The 20,867-nt window shown below is 43.5% G+C and overlaps 1 protein-coding gene across 1 annotated transcript in view; it reads right to left on the bottom strand.

The window, feature by feature from the left end:
- The window catches only part of DNAH14 (dynein axonemal heavy chain 14), a 448,557-nt gene that overhangs the window by 279,678 nt on the left and 148,012 nt on the right, over positions 1-20,867 (bottom strand). The window contains 1 exon segment of the mRNA XM_077812193.1: positions 20,529-20,760. Within this exon segment, the coding sequence (XP_077668319.1) occupies positions 20,529-20,760 (232 nt within the window).

Here is a 20,867-nt window from a genome sequence, read left to right on the forward strand (position 1 = left end):
CATTCCCTTACAACCAGTCCGCATTTTTTAAAGGCCTCCTTCGCTTAGGTTATGCCTACACTGCAAAGTAAAAACTAACAAACAAACAAAAAAACCCCAGTGAGTTCCTAACTCAGGTTAGTTAACGCAGGTTTAAAATAACAGTGAAGACACAGAAGCTCAACTTTTAGCAGCTCAAGTTCAACCCAAGGCTGCCCTACAAACGTTCACTCAAGTTGCTAAAACTGAGCTAAAAGCAGAGTTGCCGTGTCTTTGCACACCTTTTCTTTTGCAACGTAGATATAATTTTAATGTAAACATTTTCCATACGTCTTCTTCCCAAGCAGCTTGTGGGGGAGGGGACAGGTACAATCTATACTTTGAGAAACTGGAATAAATTGTGGAAATCTTAACGGTACGATACTTCCTCTTCTTTTATACATGCTTCAAAGAACAGTGAAATAGTGAACAATGTTGACATTTAGGCTACATCTGTACTAGGAGCTAGGGGTGTGAGACCCAGTTTGCACACATATACTTGTGCTAGCTCTCATTGAGCTAATGCAAATATAAATAGTAATGTAGCTGTGGTAGCACAGGTACCAGCAGCAGTGGCATGGTTCAGGTGTGCCAAGCACAAACCTGCTTGACAGCAGTGGGTATGTACGTTCATCCTGAATCAGGACAAAATTTCATAAGACTTTGTAAAAAAACTTTTTATTAGGGCAAAGTTACAATAAAATGTTAACATACTACATTGTATGTTATTTATTACTTATTCAAGATCAGTATAATACTCAAAAAACCGAAGCAAAGAACTGGGGTGCTTAGCCTCCCTTCCACCCCCAAGACCAGTTCCAGGCTGGAGAGGCATAGAGCTGGAGTGCTCAGCTTCTCCAGCTGCAGAACTAGGGGATGCTCAGCCTCCCCACCTCTCCCAACTCGATGTCTCTCTGGTCCCAGATCTGGAGGGGGAGGCAGGGAGGCTGAGTGCCTGTTCTCTGCTTCTACAGCCCTAGAGCTGGCAGGGAGGCTAAGACAGAGTCAGTGCATCCTGGGCAGCCTCGGGGAAAGTTTTTGTCAATTTCACATCCTTTGAGGGCAGCATTCTCTTCAGTTTTACTAGATTGCATATGACATACGTCTTTTGCAAATACAGAAAGAAAAATATACACAATCTAAAACAGCAGCAATATCCGTATATTAAAATGCCAGTCAGAACTTAATAAAAACTCTCTTCTTTGGTACAATGCTAATAGGGCAAAAATTCCCATTGATTTAATTACTACTGTGGACTGTGAAAATACTAAAATCATTATCTTTAGAGATGGCGATAAAAATTCTTTTTTTTTATTAAGCAAAAAAGGTTAAATTCTTGCTTTCAGCAGCTGGAAAATTCTACAGTCCAAAAATTCTATAATCATTCTATAATGAGGTAGATCTTCCAATGCTCCAGATGAGCAAAAAAGAAGATGTGAAGGAACTTTTTCATATCTGCCTTTAAGGACAGCAGTTTCCATGATCTGGAATCTTAACAGAGTATGTATCTTACATAAATGAGGATTTGATAATTCAAATATAGTTAAAAACATGGGCAATCTTCAAAGTAGAAAACCCAAAGGCAAAGTTAAAATCAGGAATCATAGCCGTATCTTCTTCTGGGTAACATCTGTCATTCTGAGTTGATTACACTGGTTAAAACATATTGCAAAGGAGTAACAGAAAAACCAAACCTAACTATAATAATATGGATGGTCTTATACCATGAAAATAAGGAGTACCCAGGTTGTTCCTCCACCTCCTGAAGGCAAATACAAACCAATCTATAATTTGGAAGAGTACAGATCTTAGACCAAAATTTAAGAAAATCTATACAAATTCTACTACTTTCAGAAAAAACACCCATCTAGGCATGTAAAAATGAGGCAGGGGTAGAAACTGGGAGAATTAAAAATCTCCTCAAAAATACTAAGGCTGAAATTTGGCCTCTACACCAAATTTTGGCCCCATAGAGCATCTGCAATATTATTTTAGCATTGAAAATTCTTAGCACAGGGCAGGAGTTAAAGTCTCTTCAGTGTTTTCTTCCCTTGATACTGTGTTTGTTGGGGGACCTATTCGAGCATTAAAATCTCCTAAAATAATCAGCTGAGCCATTGGGAATTGAAGACTTATCATACCAATTTACATATCCAAGCATCCCCACAATGACTCAGAATAAAATGTGGAAGATAAACATTTAATAAGAAAATTTGGAGATGAGGAAATTTTTAAAAATAGCCTGAATGTCCTGACACTTTGATTCCAAAAGTAAAATCTGGCACCGGAGAAGGATAATGGCATCTTCTCTTCAACTCCCTCTGGCAAGGGGATACTGTCAAGTCTGATGGTGTGCTCCTGGACAGTGTGGAGTCTGAACCGCCATGTACTGAGCAGCTGGATTTTAAGGGGAATGCAAAGCAGCTTCCATTCCGGAAGACAGAGAATAATTTGTAGAAAAAATTCTCCGATAAGAGAAAGGGAAAAGAGTGTGATTAAGACTTATGCTCTGATTACGAACCATGAGCAGGAAGAAACAAACGTGGAGGGTAGGGGTATTTGTGCCTCTTTATAACTTCAGCAGGAAGTACAAGAATGCTGAGGGCGCATGCGCTACCCTAATGGTACAATTATGGGGAAAATATCTCTGGCTTCAATGCATTGGCATGCACACACCTGAAGTGAAATGGTCACATATAAGCCCTTGTAGAATAATAATTTATTACAATATATTCACTATAGTTTGTTTTTTATTCTACATGCAGTGTGGAAAATTCAGCCTATGTACCTATAGAAAAACTATACAAATTCTACTACTTTCAGAAAAACCACCCATCTCGGCATGTAAAAATGGGTCCAACTCCACAAGCCTATGAAATTACTCAAGGGCTGAATGTGGCCTAATACTCCAAAGTGTTTTATAGTGACTCAATTATGAACTCAAGAAAATTATTTGTTTAAGGTGAAACTGAAAATGCCAAAGCAATTGGTACGGGTGAAGGGAAGAGTTCCAGACAGAGGGAGCAGAAGTAAAAGAGTGACACCAAAACAAGTGCTGAGTAGGAAGGAGAATGATGGAGCACACTTGTTACATTTTGAAAATTAGGAGGGCAATGTGAAATTAGAATTGAACACATTAAGTGCAGTTTGCCCATTCTCTATCTTCCATAATCTCAGTCACTACTTCCATTGTTAGAAAGCCACTCTGCAACAGCATTTTCCTTTTACCAAAGAAAGAAAATTACGTACGTGGCTCAGCTGGTACCCAGAGCTTTACAGCAGGGGGACATGAATTCTTACTTTTGGAAACCAAAAAAAAAAAAAAATCTTTCTCTGAACGGCCACTTGGTTCTAATCCTGGGTTGCCTGCACGGCATCTCTATGCACACCCAACATGTTTCTGTGCTAATCCCATCTATATTTTTTAAATCAGATGTGAGAATCTTCATTGTGAGATTTCCCATTTGCTATACTAATTACTTGTTCTGAAATAGTTATGTAATTCATTCAGCTATTTTAAATTAATGCATCTGATTACCTTATACACTCTCTTTTATAACTTGTATACATGTAATTTGCCATGTAAAAGAGGGCATTCTTTCTTTTTCATTTCAGTAGACAGCTACTGTAATGGTTGACCATACACATGAAGAATAAAAAGATAGATATGAGAAAATAAGACCTGATGCTGTGAGATACTGAAAACCTCCGGTAAGATATTAAGTACAGTAGAACCTCAAAGTTATGAACACCATAGTTATGAACTGACCAGTCAACTACACACCTCATTTGTATCCGGAAGTACACAATCAGGCAGTAGCAGAGACAATAAAATAAAATAAAATAAAATAAAAAGCAAATACAGAACAGTGTTAAATGTAAACTACTAAAAAATAAAGGGAAAGTTTAAACAAAGATTTGACAAGGCAAGGAAATTGTTTCTGTGCTTGTGTCATTGAAGTTAAGATGGTTAAAAGCAGCATTTTTCTTCTGCATAATAATATTTCAAAGTTGTATTAAGTCAGTGTTCACTTGTAGACTTTTAAAAGAACAACCATAATGTTTTGTTCGGAGTTTGTTCAGAACATTTCAGAGTTATGAACAATCTCCATTCCCGAAGTGTTTGTAACTCAGAGGTTCTACTGTATTCTGAAGTCCGATTCAAAGGGAGTTGAGGATGCTCAACACTTTGCAGCATTGCATCCTTGGTGTATTACTGTTTTATGAATAAAGGTCAACATCTCACGTATCAGTTTTCCAGTGATGTTTGTAAACATTTTCTGAGGCTTTTTAGATCATAGAAGCAAAGCTTCCAATATTCTCTAATAATATACAGTTTTAAAAGAAGAAAAGTAGCAGTAAGTTTTGTCTCTTAATAAAAAGTACGGGCCAAAAAGAGGCTGAAAACGTCAATGTTTTTAACACATATCTACCAAGTATATGTTTCTTAAGCATTTTACTACTGAACAGTTCAGAGCTCAACCAAAGGACAAGAAATTAAAATTATACAAAGGGCTAAAATAACTGATTTGTTTTTGCTAAATAAAATGTATGTATTAAATACAGCAAATTTAATGAAATAGATTAAAAGAGAGAAAATATTGGCATCACAAATATTTTTGGCACCATCTATGTAATATATTTAATTAATCCTTTCCAAAACAGACAAACTATGGTCTCATGGTAAAAAAGCTCAACATTCTCACCAGCATGCTATTAAGGAAACTAGAACTGATGTATATAGTTGAATCCCTTACACCCAGATATGTACCATATAGCATCTTTGACTTACTTCCAAATATTTATGATAATATGATCAATTTTAAAAAACTAAAATTGTTTCAGCAGTTGAGGGAAACACATCTAAACTGTAAGAAAATGACATGAACTTGATGGCCCAATTTTATTCACAAAGCTGATTTGAAAACAATAAGATGTATCTTAAAATATAGCAGTCTGATACTGTATCATCTTATCAGTGCAACGAACTATAGAATTATATGCCCTGAATTAGAGTTTCATAAATTTGACAGTCAGTAAAACCTTAACGTTTATCATGAATTGACACAATTAACTATCTTTTTGGTCTTCATTATTAAAAAAATGGTTAGCGACCTCCATAACATAAGTTCTTCCAAGTATCACTGGCTTTCTTACTCTGATGTAAACTTTAATTAATGATGCATTTCTGTACCAATTAAAATCACTTTGGAAATGATAAATTAAAGGTATAATGCAACATTTTAGAGCTACACAGGGAAGAATAAAAGGCAATGGGCCAGTTCCATCCCCACTGTAACCCCACAACTATAATGGTTTTGCATTAGGGATTTATTTATTCCCATATTTTTATTTATTTTCAGAATGGCCTGAAATCATTATGTATATGTGTTCTTAGGATTCAACTTTTAAACAAGGCTGAAGTTTTATTCTGAACAACCATTACCCTTAAGAGTGACTACATTCTTCATAGCTACAGTATTTGTTTTATATTCAACTGAGGTTTGCAAAAAATATAATACTCATTAAAATTCTTATAAGGATAATTACTCACAATGAATAGTTTACTGATTTCCATAAAACTCTTCATGTAAGGAAGGCAAACTGTCATGGCCCAGTGTGACGTTGCACCCCATAATGCTTTATAGAAACATGCTTATGAGTGTAAATATAACATAACTAGAATATGTTTTATGCTCGATATGCCATGTAAAATATCTTTGCAAATGTTATGTTCTACTGAATGTATTCATCCTATTCATATGCATGTATCATTTTTATATCTGAAGTTATGAGTATTGACTCTATGCTTGTATTTAAAGTGTTTGCTGAAGGAAGCACATAAGGCAGATTTGTTCAACATAATGTGAAGGGGTTATTCAAGTAATTGGGAGTACTTAGCTAACAATGGACCTTGAGAGACGCCAATCCACATCTGAACTTTCCTGGGAACGTTCAAACTAACATGTAAATAACAGCGTCGGCCTGTAAAGAACTGAGTCATGCATGGACATGTGACTTGCCCATGTGACTTCAAAACTCCATCTTGTAGCTGTGATTCTGCACCAGAGAAGAGAGGGGTTTCCACCCACAAAAGGAAGACAATATAAGCCCCTGGAAACCCTCCATTTTGTCTTCAGCTGGCTCAAAAGATAGCCTCTACACCTCAAAGGGATTCCTGAAAGAAACTGGAACAAAGGACAGTAACTATTGGGGTGTGAGTGATTGCTGGATCCAGACTAGGAGGGAGTCTAGTCTGTCAAAGAAGCTTATTGGAACATCTCTGAGGGTGAGATTTACCTGCATTTAGTTTCCTACTGTATTAGGCTTAGACTTGCAGTTTTTGTTTTATTTTGCTTGGTAATTTACTTTGTTCTGTCTGTTATTACTTGGAACCACTTAAATCCTACTTTTTATATTTAATAAAATCACTTTTTACTCATTAATTAACCAAGAGCAAGTAATTAATTCCTGGGTGAGCAAAAAGCTGTGCATATCTCTCTATCAGTGTTATAGAGGGCGAACAATTTATGAATTTACCCTGTATAAGCTTTATACACAGTAAAATGGATTTATTAGGGTTTGGATCCCAATGGGAACTGGGTATCTGGGTGTTGGAGACAGGAGCACTTCTTAAATGTTTTCAATTAAGCCTGCAGCTTTTGGGGGACGTGGTTCAGACCTGGGTCTGTGTTTGTAGCAGGCTAGCGTGTCTGGCACAACCAGGCAAGGTACTGAAGTCCCAAACTGCAAGGGAAAATGGCTTAGAGGTAGTCTCAGCACATCAGGTGGCAGTCCCAACGGGGCTTCTGTGACCCAACCCATCACACACAGAATCTACAGATGGAAGAGACCTACCTTGTAGGTCATCTAGTCCATCTCCCTGACAGTGCAGGTCTGATTCTTATTGTACATTTACCAGTGTCTTCTCCAACCTAGATTTAAAATGTGCCATTACCCTACTTGTACCAACTTTAATTATACTAAACAAATTCTCTCTCTTTGGTGTTTAAACCTTTCAAATATTTTCTCTCTCTCTCTCTCTCTGGATACTTATATGGCCCTGTAGTTTCAGAGCACCTTACACATATTAATAAATTTATCCTCACAAAACCCCTGAGAGGTAGTGAAGTATCCCCATTTTACAGATGAGGAAATGAATCAGAAAAATTATGCCCAATATCATACTGAAAATCTGTAGCAGAGCCAGGAATTGGTCGTGGGTATTCTGTGATACAAAGACAGTGATTTAATCACACGGCCATCCTTCTCCCTCTCTCTCTCTCTCTCTGAGTAGGTCATGTCTCTCCTTTCCCTGCTCCCCAACTACAAATAATGTCTACACAAGCTGTATAATGGCACACTTAACCCCTTCCTGGGGTTTGGCTTTAATGGAAAATCAAATAATATAATACTTATTTCTATTACAGTAACTCCTAGAGTCCAAAGCAAGATCAGGAATCCATTGTACAAGGGAACTGGTACAAACACATACTCAGAGACAGCATCTCTCTCAGAGTTTATAGTCTAAAATAAATAGAAATAACGGAAGGTCGGAGTGGATACAGAGACACAGGAAGATGAAGTCTTGCGTTCCAAGTCAGTTGGTAGAGCCAGAAATAGAATCCAGGTCTTCTGACTCCTACTCTACTACCCAGTCAACTAGACCATGTTTCCTTTCTAACATAAAAAAACATAAATCTCATCCTAAAATTTCTCCCCCAGCCTGCTTTACTTAAGGATTTCATCTCTGTCTTCATCCCTACTCCTCTCAAACCAAAAGGTCAAGCCTTCCTAGTTAATAGCCTGTACTATCTTGGGCAGTTAAAAAGCTCCACCTGCCACAGTCAGTCAACATAATATTCTCACCAAATTTATACAGGGTTCTAACACCTGTTGACAGTGAGTCATCAGAAGAGCCCTCAATCCCAATGTGGGATTATATATCCTGACACGCAGTTACACCCGATTTCCCAGTCATTGTTGAGTCAAGGTACACAAACTATTTATACCTCAGTGGCCCTTTGGGGTTGGTACCCCACTCTCATTTATGATGGATCTGCTGATAACCATGCTCTACATCCGAACATGCCATGGGATGGCAACATTGCTGCATCTTTCATATTTTGTTTATTCTGATTTTTTTTTGTTTGTTTTTTTCCTTTTCTATACCTTTAGTAGATTTTGAGTCTCAATTTTGTTCTTTACCTTCCCCCCTCCCCAATCTTTCCTTCCCTATAAGGAAAAAATGCAACTTGCTCTCTATTCAATTGTTCAATCTGGCAATCTGATTAAGAAATTAGGGGAGACAGAATATCATTGTGGAGCTCAGGGGAAGAGGATGGCCATCTTGAAATTAATATATGGTAGGATGTTCACTTTTAAAATAATAGCACAAAGTAATAGACACTGTAACAAACTCAATGAATCAAGCCCAAATTCTATTTGTCTGTACCACAAGTAATGTTAATGTATGCATGTGTATCCATAATATATAAGTGTATATGTACTTATGCATATGTGCGTGCGAGCACACACACACATACGGAATAATACATTTCTGAACTGATCATTTTCTATCATAGTAGAACCTCAGAGTTATGGACACTTAGGGAATGGAGGCTGTTTGCAACTCTGAAATGTTCATAACTCTGAACAAAACATGATGGTTGTTCTTTCAAAAGTTTACAACTGAACATTGACTTAATACAGCTTTGAAACGTTACTATGCAGAAGAAAAATGTTGCTTCCCCCTTTAAGTAGTTTATGTTTAAGACAGTACTGTATTGTATATGCTTTCCTTTTTTTCTTTTATCTTTGCTGCTCCCAGATTGTATACTTCCAATTCCAAATGAGGTGTCTGGTTGACTGGTCAGTTTGTAACTTTGTTATTCATAACTAAGATTCTATTGTAGAAGCTTCTCTACTAATTCATCATTAATAGGTAAAACGTCCCACCTATAGAATTTGGAAATAGTCCAATGTCGTTGCCGAAGGCTCCAGAACTAAAGCCTACCCTGCAGTGTAGGCCACCAGAAAAGTTCTTTTAAAACTGTAGAAATACTCCAGCAACTAATTATTAGCATTAAGACACCAAACTGATATAAAAATGTTGTGATTAAATGTCAATGTCATTTACCTTTACAGAAACCTTTAAATGGTTACAGAGAGTATTCTGTTCATTTGTCAGTCTACCAGCATGGCTGAATTATCAACAGGTAAGAAATCTCTTATTCTGCTGCACCCCTTCTCTGCTTATTCATCCCTAATGGGAAGTAATGAGCGGTGAATCACAGAAGCAGGGTGGCAAAGGTTAAGCACTGTTTTAATTATTTTTAGAGTAGACGAATAGTCACTAATTGAAGTTCCTGCTCTATAGAACAACAGCTTTGTAATTTAAAGATTTATTTGGGAACCATCCCACACCAAGTTGAGATCCCACTGAGGGACCAGGAACCAAACTTGTGGATAAAGTCTCTCAAGACCTCTGAGGAACCTGATCATGTCATGGGAGAATACCGTCTGACCCTGACCCTGGATTGACGGATGAAAGGCGGAAATGGCTGCCAGATGTACCTTGACCGAGGAGCGTGCCAGGCCCTGGTTCCTCAAATGTAGCAGGTAGTCTAAGATCGACTGCACCAAAGAATGCGAAGAGGAGATGCCCCATTCAGCTGCCCAGCTGGAGAACCTCATCCATTTTGCCAGGTAAGTCTGTCTAATCGAGGGCTTCCTATTCTCAAGGAGGACCTTTTGGACGCCTTCCGAACAGACCCGCTTCTCAGGGTTCAACCATGCAACATCCATGCTGTGAGGTGGAGGGGCGCGATGTTGGGGTGCAAGAGTCAACTGTGATCCTGTGACAACAGGTCCGGTCGGTTCAGCAGGGGCCATGGAGGGATCGCTGCTGGGCTCGATAGCATCCTGAACCGGTGCTGGCAAGGCCATGCCGGGGTGATCATGATAACCTGAGCCTTGTCTCGCTTGATTTTCACTAGGACCTTGCTGATGAGCGGAATCGGAGGGAACATATACATCAGGCTTCCTGCCCACGGCAGGAGGAAGGCATCGGAGAGGGAGCCCTTGCCCAGACCCCATCTGGAGCAAAACCTGTGCCAACTCCTGTTCTGCCTGGTAGTGAACAAATCCACTTAGGGAGTTCCCCACCTCTTGAAGATTGTGCTGGTTACCTCGGGGAGGAGCACCCACTCATGGTGAGAGGAGAAGTCCCTGCTTAAGTGATCTGCTAGCATGTTCTTAGCATCCAGAAGGTGACACACTTCTAGGTGGATTCCGTGGTTGATGCAGAAGTCCCAGAGACAGAGTGCCTCTTGGCAGAGGGCTGAGGATCGCGCTCCCCCTTGTCTGTTGATGTAGAACATCGAGGCTGTGTTGTCCATCAAGACTCTGACCACTCTGCCCGACAGATGAGGTAGGAAGATCACGCACACTCTGTGCACCACCCTGAGCAATTTGACATTTATGTGTAGCATCATTTCCCCTGGGGACCACATACCCTTGGGTCTGGAGAGGTGCACCCCCCAGCCAAGGTCCGAGGCATCCGAAACCAACTCACCTGAGTAAGGAGTGCTGATGAAGGGAACTCCTTCCAGGACTGTCCTGGGGTCAGTCCATCATCGCAGCAAGGTAAGTACCGCCGCGGGGATAGTAACAACCTTTTCCAGGTGGTCCCTGGATTGGGAGTAGACCGTTGCCAGCCATTGCAGCAGGGGTCACATCCAGAGCCTGGGATGGCACACCACATATGTGCACGCTTGCATGAGACCTACGAGGTGCAGGCAAACCCTGGCTGTGGTCAGAGGAAATGCAGAGACTTCCACGATGAGGTTCGTCAGTGCCCTGAATCTCCACAGCAGCAGGAACGTCTTGGCACAGGTCGAGCCAAGCATTGCTCCAATGAACTCTAACATGGATTTTTTTGTTGTTTATCAACAGGCCGAGGCAACGGCAAGTGGCTTAACAGTAGTGTGACATCCCTTTGGACCCGGAGCTGCCTTTGACTAGCCAGTCGTCAAGGTACAGGTAGATCTGGACACCCCGACTTCTGTGGTAAGCATCCACCACCAACATGCACTTGGGAAATAACTGTCGCTAGGCCAAACAGGAGGATGCTAGGCCAAATGGGAGGATGGCAAACTGACAGTGGTTGGGACCTACCATAAACTGGAGGAAGAGTCTGTGTCCCTCAAAGATGGTGATGTGAAAGTACACATCTTTCAGATCGAGGACGGCGTACCAGTGTCCCAGATCCAGAGAGGGTATGATGGAGGACAGGGAGACCATGCGGAACTTCAGCTTCGCTAGGAAACGGTTCAAGTCTTGCAGGTCCAGGATAGGTCACAGACCGCCCTTGGCCTTTGGGATTAAAAAGTAAAGGGAATAGAACCCCTTGTTCCTGTACTCTGGAGAAACGACGTCCATTGCACCTAGCTGCAGTAACCCCTCTACCTCCTGTGAGAGGAGACTCTTGTGAGAAGGGTCCCTGGAGAAGGATGGGGCGAGGGGGTGGGAAGGAGGGGTAGAAAGCAACTGAAAGGTGTAACTCCACACCACTGTACTGAGGACCCATCAGCCTGATATTATAGATGCCCTCGCAGGAAGGAAAGGAGAAAGGCATTTGGCAAAAATAGGTAAGGAAGGATCCTGGGAATAGTCCTCGAGCGTAGCCTCAAAATGGTCGCTTGCCTGCCTGCTTATTGCAAGCTGAGCTCGACTGAGAAGCCTGTGAAGGCTGGTGGCTACGACACCACTTATAGCCTCTGGATTTCTTATGGGGAGGTTCCTGGTGAGGGTGATTCCCCTGGCCCTGAGGCTTCTGTGGCTTGAACTGCTTGCGGACCAGGGCCGGGAACATACAGGCCCAACATTTTAAGGGTCATGCAGAAGTCCTTGAGGCCATGGAGCTTATTGTCCATCTCTTCCGCAAACACGGTTTGCCCATTGAAGGGAAGGTCTTGCATCGACTGCTGAGCCTCCGTGGACAACCCAGAGAGGAGCAGCCAGCATCCTTGGCGTGTAGCGACATTTGAGGCCATGGTTCGGGTGGCGGTGTCTGCCACATCCTATGCCTCCTGTAGAGTCGCCCTAGCTGCAGTGGTGCCCTCCTCCATGATTGCCCAGAACTCCTTCCTAGAAGACTCAGGAAGGGAGCCCTCGAACTTGGCCATGGCTTGCCACATGTTAAAGTCATAACATCCTAGGAGGGCCTGATGGTTGGCCACCCTCAACTGGAGACTAGAGGATGAATAAACTTTATACCCAAACAAGACTAGCCTCTTGGAATCTTTGTTCTTAGGGGTAGCCCCAGGTTGACCCTGTCGCTCCTTGTGGTTAACCACCTCTACCACTAGATAGTTGGGAGCAGGGTGAGTGTACAGGTACTCATGGCCTTTGGATGGCACAAAGTGCTTGCTCTCAGCCCTCTTGGAGACGGGGGGCACAGAGGAACGAGTTTGCCACAGGGCATTGGTGATCTTTGAGACCCCTTCATGAAGAGGCAAAACCACCCTGGCTGGTGCTGTGGATGAGAGGAAATCGAAGAGAGAGTCCGAGGGCTCCTCTAACTCCTCTGCCTGAAGGCCAGGTTGGCAGCAACCTTCTTCAATACTTCCTGGTGCACTTTAGCATCATCTGGAGGATTCGGCGGAGGGGCCTCCGTTATAGCCTCATCTGGCAATGACAAGGAAGATGCCGGCACCGTAGGGTCCTCCTCAACCATTGGTGGCCCAGTGGCTTGCTCCCTTAGTCCCTCTTGGACCTGTGGGTCCTTGCACCCAAGGCTTTGTGCACTGGAGGAGGGCAGGAGAGAGAGGCAGTTGGTGTCTCTGAGGCTCCGGACACTGAGCGGGTGGCCTGGGAGAGCTGAGTGAACCCCCACGGGTTCCCCTGGGTACCATGGCACCGGCCATTGTGCCTGAGCCCACGGGGCTGGTTTCCATGCCGACAATATAGCTGGTACCGCTGGTACTGGAGCTTGTCCCACCATCAGGGAACCTTGCCCCGAACCAGGGCTAGATCCTGAGTGATCGCTCCCAGGCACCAGGACAGAATGGAATGGTGTCTCTGCCCCAGCCGATGCCAGTCACTCCGCCTGGAGTATGATCTGGAAGGGGGTCTTGGGGACCAGTGGCACTCGACAGATCCGCAAAGGCCTGGAACTGGTGACCTACATCTCGCGCTTGACGAACCGTACCGGGAAGGTAAGTGGGACCAGGATTTGGAACGGCCCAGTGCTGGGAAGTGCCCGCACACAGTGATGCCCTCCTAGGTGAAGGGTGATGGTCCAAGGAATGGAAGCATCAATCCGTCGATGGGTCCCTGGAGTGGTACCGTGTTCTTGGAGATACTGGATGCTGGGACCAGTATTCCCGCCAGGGGTCAGATGCCTCCAGAGGTCCGCGCCCGGTCGCTGGCGACCTGTGCCTCAAGCCTCTCTGCCTGTGCCCAAGGTCTGGGGACTGAATGGGGCTGCGCTGCGCATGCCTTTCATAGTCAGAGGCATGGCGGCTCTAGGAGGGCAAGCACTGGTGGGACGTCCCCCGCAATGGGGAATGGTGCGGCTGAGGTGGGGACCATGGTGATCTGAATGTGGGTTTACCCCGTGACCAGGGAACCGCAGGAACCTGTGTGGGTGGCACCCAGAGAGATATGATCTCCTGCGCTGCCTGCAGGGCCTTCGGTGTAGACAGTACCCAGAGCTGGTGGAAGCCTCTGCCACTATCCAGGGTGGCTGGCAGGGAGTGGGCTGGGCTACACACTCAACTGGAGCTTGGGACCAAGATCCTGATGGGGGTGAAGAGTTGCCCAGCACAGAAACTTGCTTATCCTTTCCCTTGTGGGGGACTGAAGATCGACCTGGCACCATCACGGTGCTCGGCGCCGAGTTGGAGCATTGCTCCGGTACCGGGGTGAGGGCCATAAGGAGCACTCTTAAATGAATATCGTGCTCCTTCTTAGTCCTTGGCTTGAAAGACTTGCAAATATTGCACTCTTCACTAACGTGCCCTTCGCCCAAGCAACGCAGACAGGTGCTGTGTGTATCACTAATGGGCATGGGCTGCTTGCAGCGATCACAGGGCTTAAAGCCTGAGGACTGGGGCATGCTCTGTCCCGAGGCAAAGTCCCGTTCGGGACCTATGAAGTCTCTAACTAAGGGATTTACTAACACTAATGGAAAACTATATATACACTATAATACAAGAATTAAAGAGTTCATATGAACAAGAAAGAAACAGCGCTAGCTGAAGCAGAACAGTTCCAGCACCGTCACTGGTGGCAAGAAGGAACTGAAGGTCGGGGGAGCTGACGGCGCTCTATATACTGCAGCATGTGTGCACCACTCCAGGGGGTGCTGGAGATGGTCTCCTACAAATACTGCTGAGGGAAAAAACTTCTTGCACTGGTGTATGTGGCGAGCACACATACCTAAACTGAATGGACATGAGCAAGCACTCAAAGAAGGAAGTCTTCTACAGGAATTGTAAGCCCTCATACACAAATGCTCGTTTTGTCTTTGTCATGCTAAGGATTTTTGTCGGTTTAGGAAGAAACTGATCTAGGTTTTGCTGGGAGTTTCTACTCCAGATTTTTCCCTCTGCTAGGGTAATAGTCACTTTTTGGATAGTCCAGTGTTGGTAGCTATTGCTATGCTGGTTTTGACAGTAAGGTCTGAGGTTTCCGCATTCTCAGAGACTAATATCACTACCTCCTCACGTGTCAATTTGGAAGCCCAAGATTTGTTCTTAGAATGACTGATTGCTATTCATGGGTATAAACACAGCTTTCTTATAGCCACTGAGTTAGGAGTCATAACTCTTATCATAAGTTACACCAAGGATTTGACCAGAATAGAACCCAAGGTACCTCATTCCCAGCAACGATCATATCACTAGTCAATTATTATTTATATTACTGTAGCACCGAGGAACCCTAGAGATGGATCAGAATACCAGTGTGCTAGAACAAAGACTTGCCACCTAGTTGATTTTTCTATTAAGTATACAAAAAACTTTTGGTCTGACTGGCTATAATTGAGGCTTCGATATTTCTGTGGAGTGTATCCTCGCTTTTATGATCTATGGGATCTTTCAGAAGGAAGTCTCCTTCTGAAGATGTGTTTATGTTTTTACTGGGGTGGAAGAATGTGATGGGGTATACCAGACCCTCTGAGGCCCCCTGCTAGTGGCCTCGTGGCCCTGCCACACCCCGCTCCAAAAAAGGGCAGTGGAGAAGGTACTCCAAGCTGCCTAGAGTGGCTATGTGGGACACAGCCAATCAGGGCCCAGCAATCTACTATAAGAAGAGCAGCAGGGCCAGAGGGAGTTCAATTCTTTGCTGGAGCTGTAGGAGTGTGGATGGTGTGTAGCTGGCCAACAGAGCTACAGGGCCTCAGATAAGGCAGTGCTTCCAGAAGCCAAGGACAGTGAGAAGGAGCCCTGAGCTGGTTGCGGGGACTCCATCAGGACAAGGCCCAGAGGTAAGGGTGAAGATGGCACAAGGCCGCAGGGAACTGGGTGAAGACATTGTCTCCAGGGAGGGAGCCTGGGGTGCTGCTATATCCTAGAAGAGAGACAGTCAGAGAGAGTGTGCAGGTGTGCACTTGGCCAAGGGGGCGCTCACACAAGAGGTGAGTGTACCATGTTACAGGGAGGTGCTGCTGCTGCACCTATCTTCAGTTCCATGAAGTTCCTTTATTATTTTATGTAACATTTTAGTTTAATATTTTTATTTTATAAATTTTGTTTGATGGTGCACATGCAGTACTTCACCTGTTTAAAGGAGGGAGATGTGCCCTGTGCATCCTGGTTTGAGGACCCCTTAATTAAGAAGGGGTACTGGTCCAAATAGCTTGATTGTAGGGATAGCCTGCTTGATGGACCCTGGAGCCTGAAAGGATGCCTGTCTGCTGACCCAGGTTGGCTAGCACCCAAGTGAGTACTTTAAAGGAGAGCTAGTACCTCTCAGGCCTTTATTCAGCAAAACAGGAGTCATTTTAAATCTAGAAAGTTATTTCTCACTTACTTCCCTGTAATCCCATTATGGTACAGCTGGATAGGGAACAAAGTCCTCATGTAAATCTGTTCTGTTCACAGACTGCCAGAAATGCTCTGCACACTTTAATATGGAGCCAGCCTATGGAAAAGGGGAAGAGAGAGATCCCTTTCTATCCATCAGACTCTGAGCATCCTTCTCTGAGTAAGGGTCAGGGCTAAAAACCAGATAGGCACAATTCCCATTACACTGTAGGCTGAGGCAGGGCTTCACAGAAGTAACAGGCTTCTCTGCATGCCCAGTCAAGGTGGAAGGGCATACTGAATTCTGGCCCTGCAGTGATCTGTCCTGGGTCTTCCTTTGTAAATGATTTGGATAATGGCAAAAAGAGTACACTTGTAAAGTTTGCAGACAATAGCAAGCTATGAGGGACTGCAAGTGCTTTTGTGGGCAGGATTAGGATTCAAAATGATCTTGACAAACTGGAGAAATGGTCTCAATTAAATAGGATGAAATTCAATAAGGACAGTTGCAAAGTACTACAGCCAGGAAGGAATAATAAACTGCATAAATACAAAATGGGAAATGAATGCCTAGGAAGGAATACTGAAGAAAAGAATCTGGGAGTTATATTGGATCACAAACTAATCATGAGTCAACAATGTAATACAGCTGGAAAAAAAAAAAGCAAACATCATTCTGAGATGTTCTGACGGGGTACACAAACCCCACACTGGAGAACAAGGTGTTAAGGAGCAGCTCTGAGCGCAGGTGGCCCTGTCCTGCTGCGCCTGCAAAGCCTGAACATGCTGGAGATGGACTTTAAAAAGGGAAGCAGAGTAGCTCAGAAGGGAGCAGGCAGTGTATGAGGGCAGACCTCAGCTCTGGAGAAGTACTTCCCAGAAACTCATAGCCTGACACCTAGCAACACAGACCTGATAAAGCCTCCGAAGGGAGAACTCTGACTGAATATGAAAGTCAGAAATTTTATTTGTGGTTCTTTAATTTATTATGGTGAAAAAAGGGACTTAAGTAGGAAGTGATCTGAGACAACTACTTAGCACTGCAAGGTGCAGAATTTAGCTGCCCACTATTGGGCCCTGGATGAGAGCCCCGTGGAGAGAGTGGGCCTGGGTACCCCACCAACTCCCAAAGACAGGACAACAATAGGAATTTTTGCCTTGATGAAGAATCCAGCTGGGGAAGAAACTAAATGTTCAAAGGCCCAGACTCCAAGTCTCCAAAATAAAGTGAACACCTTGAAGCCCATATGGGCAGTGAAAGACCTGATCTGTCTGTGACCCAGACTTCCTTTTGGTATACCGTGAAAGGGGTGGATTGGAATGTGTGACCTAGCCAGGAGCTGAGCCACAAAAGAAGGGAGAGTCCTCACAAGACAGAACAATAACTAAAAAGATGGGACTTCAGGGAGGGAGACAATTTGCTGCACCCCTGCCTGACACTAGGCAGCACTGTTGGTGAGTGTCCCCCTTCACAGACTGAGAATGCAGGCACGTTCATCTCAGCACTGCTGAAGAGAGGAATCAGTTTTGCAGTGAGTGGAGAAGTAACATTGTGCTGGTACCAAAATCAGATGGGACAACATGCTTCTGTATTGATTTTAGAAATGTAAATGCAATAACGAGGTTTGACACCTACCCTATGCCGAGGGTGGATGAATTACTAGAAAGACTGGGAGCTGCCAAATACATCTCTGCCCTAGACCTCACAAAGCGGTACTGAGAGATCTCTGACCTCGGAATCACAGGAAAAGACAGCTATATCCACCCCATTCAGTCAATACCAATTCCGCACTATGCCATTCTGCTTCCAAGGGGCAGCATCTATTTTTCAAAAACTCATGGACCAAGTGCTGTGACTTCACAGCCAATATGCTGCAGCCTAAATAGATAACATGATTTACAGCCATAATTGGGACAATCACATATGACATGTCACTTCTATCTTATGGGCTTTCAAGAGTGCAGGACTCACTGCAAAGATAGCCAACAGTAAGATGGCGAACCAGGAAATTACATAACTCAGTTATAACATGGGGAGGGGCAAGTTACAACCACTAATGGGCAAAGTACAGATCTTAGCTACCTGCCCCATCCCGATGACAAATAAACAGATACAACACTTTTTGAGCCTACCAGGAAATTATAGAAGATTCATATCAGACTTTGCCATGATTGCAGCATGTCTCACAGACCTCATGAAGGACACCAGTCCTAAGAAAATCATTAGGTCAGAGGCCTGTGACAGGACATTTAGGACTCTAAAAAATCATCTGTGCCAGGAGCCAATCAGACTTTTCCAAAAAGTTCACAATACAAACAGACACCTCCTCTGATGTAAGACTGGGTGTAGTCCTTTCCCAGGCAGTTGACAAAGAAGAATACCTGGTCCTCTATATATACAGAAAACTTCCTCCAGGAGGTGACCTGTTCAGTCATAGAAAAGGAAGCTTTAGCTGTAAAATGGGCTGCAGACTAGGCCCTAAGACAGTATTTGTTGGGAAATCCATTCTCACTAGTAACAGACCATTGCCCCTCTTCACTGGTTAAACTGCATAAAGTATGCCAACCCCAGAATTATATAGTGGTACCTTTTCTTAAAGCCATAGAGTTTTCAGGTATTTCACCGAGCTAGGAAGGCCCACCAAAATGCAGATTTTTTCCCTGAGAGGGTGGGGACCTGGATCTGGAGGATATGAACCCAGGTCCTTTTTTGAGGGGAAGGGTATGGGATGTGGTATACAAACTCCACACTAGAGAACAAGGGGTTAAGGAGCAACCTTGGTACCTGCCCTGCCCTTCCACACTCACAAAGCTTGTGCAAACTGGAGACAGACATTCAAAAGGGAAACAGAGCAGCTCAAAAGGGGACAGGCAGTGTAAGAGGGCAGACCTCTGCTCTCAGTTCTGTAGAAGTACTGCCCAGGAGCTCTCATTGGCTGATGGCTAGCAACACAGACCTGATAGAGCCTGCAAAGGAGAGACTGGAGTCTGTCCCCCTTTACAGATGTATTCACAGGAGTGCTGTAAGTAAAACATGAGAAGTAATTCTTCCATTTTACTCAGCATTGATAAGGCCTCAACTGGAATATTGTGTCCAGTTTTAGGCACCACACTTCGGGAAAGGTGTGGACAAACTGGAGAAAATCCAAAGGAGAGAGAGAAAAAAAGATTAAAGGTCTAGAAAACATGACCAACAAAGAATGATAGAAAAAACTGGAGTTCAGTCTGAAGAAGAGATGAGTGAAGGGGGACATGTTAACAGTCTTCAAGTACATAAAAGGTTGTTATAAAGTGGAGGGTGATAAATTATTCTCCTTATTGTCTGAGGACAGGACAAGAAGTAATGGACTTAAATAGCAACAACAGAGATTTTGGTTAGACATTAGGAAAAATTTCCTAACTGTAAAGCTATGTAAGCATTGGAATAAATTACCTAGAGGCTATGGAATCTCTCTGTCATTGGAGGTTTTTAAAAACAGGTTAGACAACCATCAGGAATGGTCTAGGTATTACTTAGTTCTGCCTCAATGCAGAGACTGGATGAGATGCCCTATTGAGTCCCATATTTCTATGATTCTATGCTGCAGAGTGGAGGAAGAGCAATGGATTTGTTACAGAGTACTGTAAGAGAGCCTCTTTGAGGAGAAAAGCTCCAGCAAACTCTTCCTCAGGGTGGGAAAGCAAAGGAAAAAGGGCTTAAACCCCAATTTTTATATTGCTTGTTCATTCACTATACAAATTGCTGCCTTATTAAGGGCACATTTGCTTTTGTCGTTTTGGTACCTAGAGTCTCTAGTGTTTGCAATATTTACCCCTTAGCAGGCTGTGAGGGGTTCTCATCTTGTTCCTGGTCAAGCCTTCTATGATGGCTCATTGCTTGGAGCTGAGCCTGGGGCTGAGGCTCCAGCACACCTGTCTAACCCAAAGCCCCATTCCCTGGCAGAGCGAGGGATTGGCAATTTGTGGGAGTAAGGCATAGCTTGCCCTTGAAAGTTCCTGAAAGGCTGCCCATAACACTTCTTGGACTTGACTCATGCCTGCAGGGCTTCTCTGCTGACAGAGTAGAGGGTGGTAGGATCACACTCAAGAAGTACTGTACTGGAGAAGGCAAAGAGTGGGAGTCTCAATAGTCCATTAATTCTTCACCTTAGGAAAGTGAGAGAGGAGCTAAAAGCTGAAATCAAGTGACTACTGCAAGAAAACAAATAAAAATGTAAATTATACAACAAAATGGTAAGGAGAAACAAAACTGCCAACGTTGTTGGAGGGAGAAGATATGGTGGTCTGAACTGAGCCCTGGAACCTCCAAAAACAGCACTAGATTGCCTTCAAATTCTACAAGTGAGATTTGTTACCCATTAGTGATGAATGCAGACAGAAGCTGTGTAGCAGAAAAACTATTGGTTATAGTTTCTCTAAAAGGAAATGTCATAAATGCACTAGATTTATTCTGTCCTATCAGCATATGGTACTTACTTTTGATAGGTCTTTGACAGTCTCAGTTTTTCCTGTACCAGCTGGACCAGCAGGACAGCCTCCTAGATTCAAGTGTAGTGCTCCAGTAAGGGTTAACCAGCATCGCTCGGTAAGCGGTGTAATAACCAATCGAGAGGAACAGCCCAAGTACTCATAGCCATAAATAAAGGAGGCATTACCTTGAACTACCCTACATGTGGTGTTCATTTCATTCCATTCATAACGCAACTGCCTGAAATAATATTTGTGTATTAGAATCTTGTAAAATGAATGACAAAGGAATTAACAACACACCTATTCACTGTGTGGAAAACACATGGATTTTTTAAATGCAGGGAT

Source organism: Eretmochelys imbricata, chromosome 3 (genome assembly GCF_965152235.1).
Source record: "Eretmochelys imbricata isolate rEreImb1 chromosome 3, rEreImb1.hap1, whole genome shotgun sequence".
Classification (NCBI taxonomy): Eukaryota; Metazoa; Chordata; order Testudines; family Cheloniidae; genus Eretmochelys; species Eretmochelys imbricata.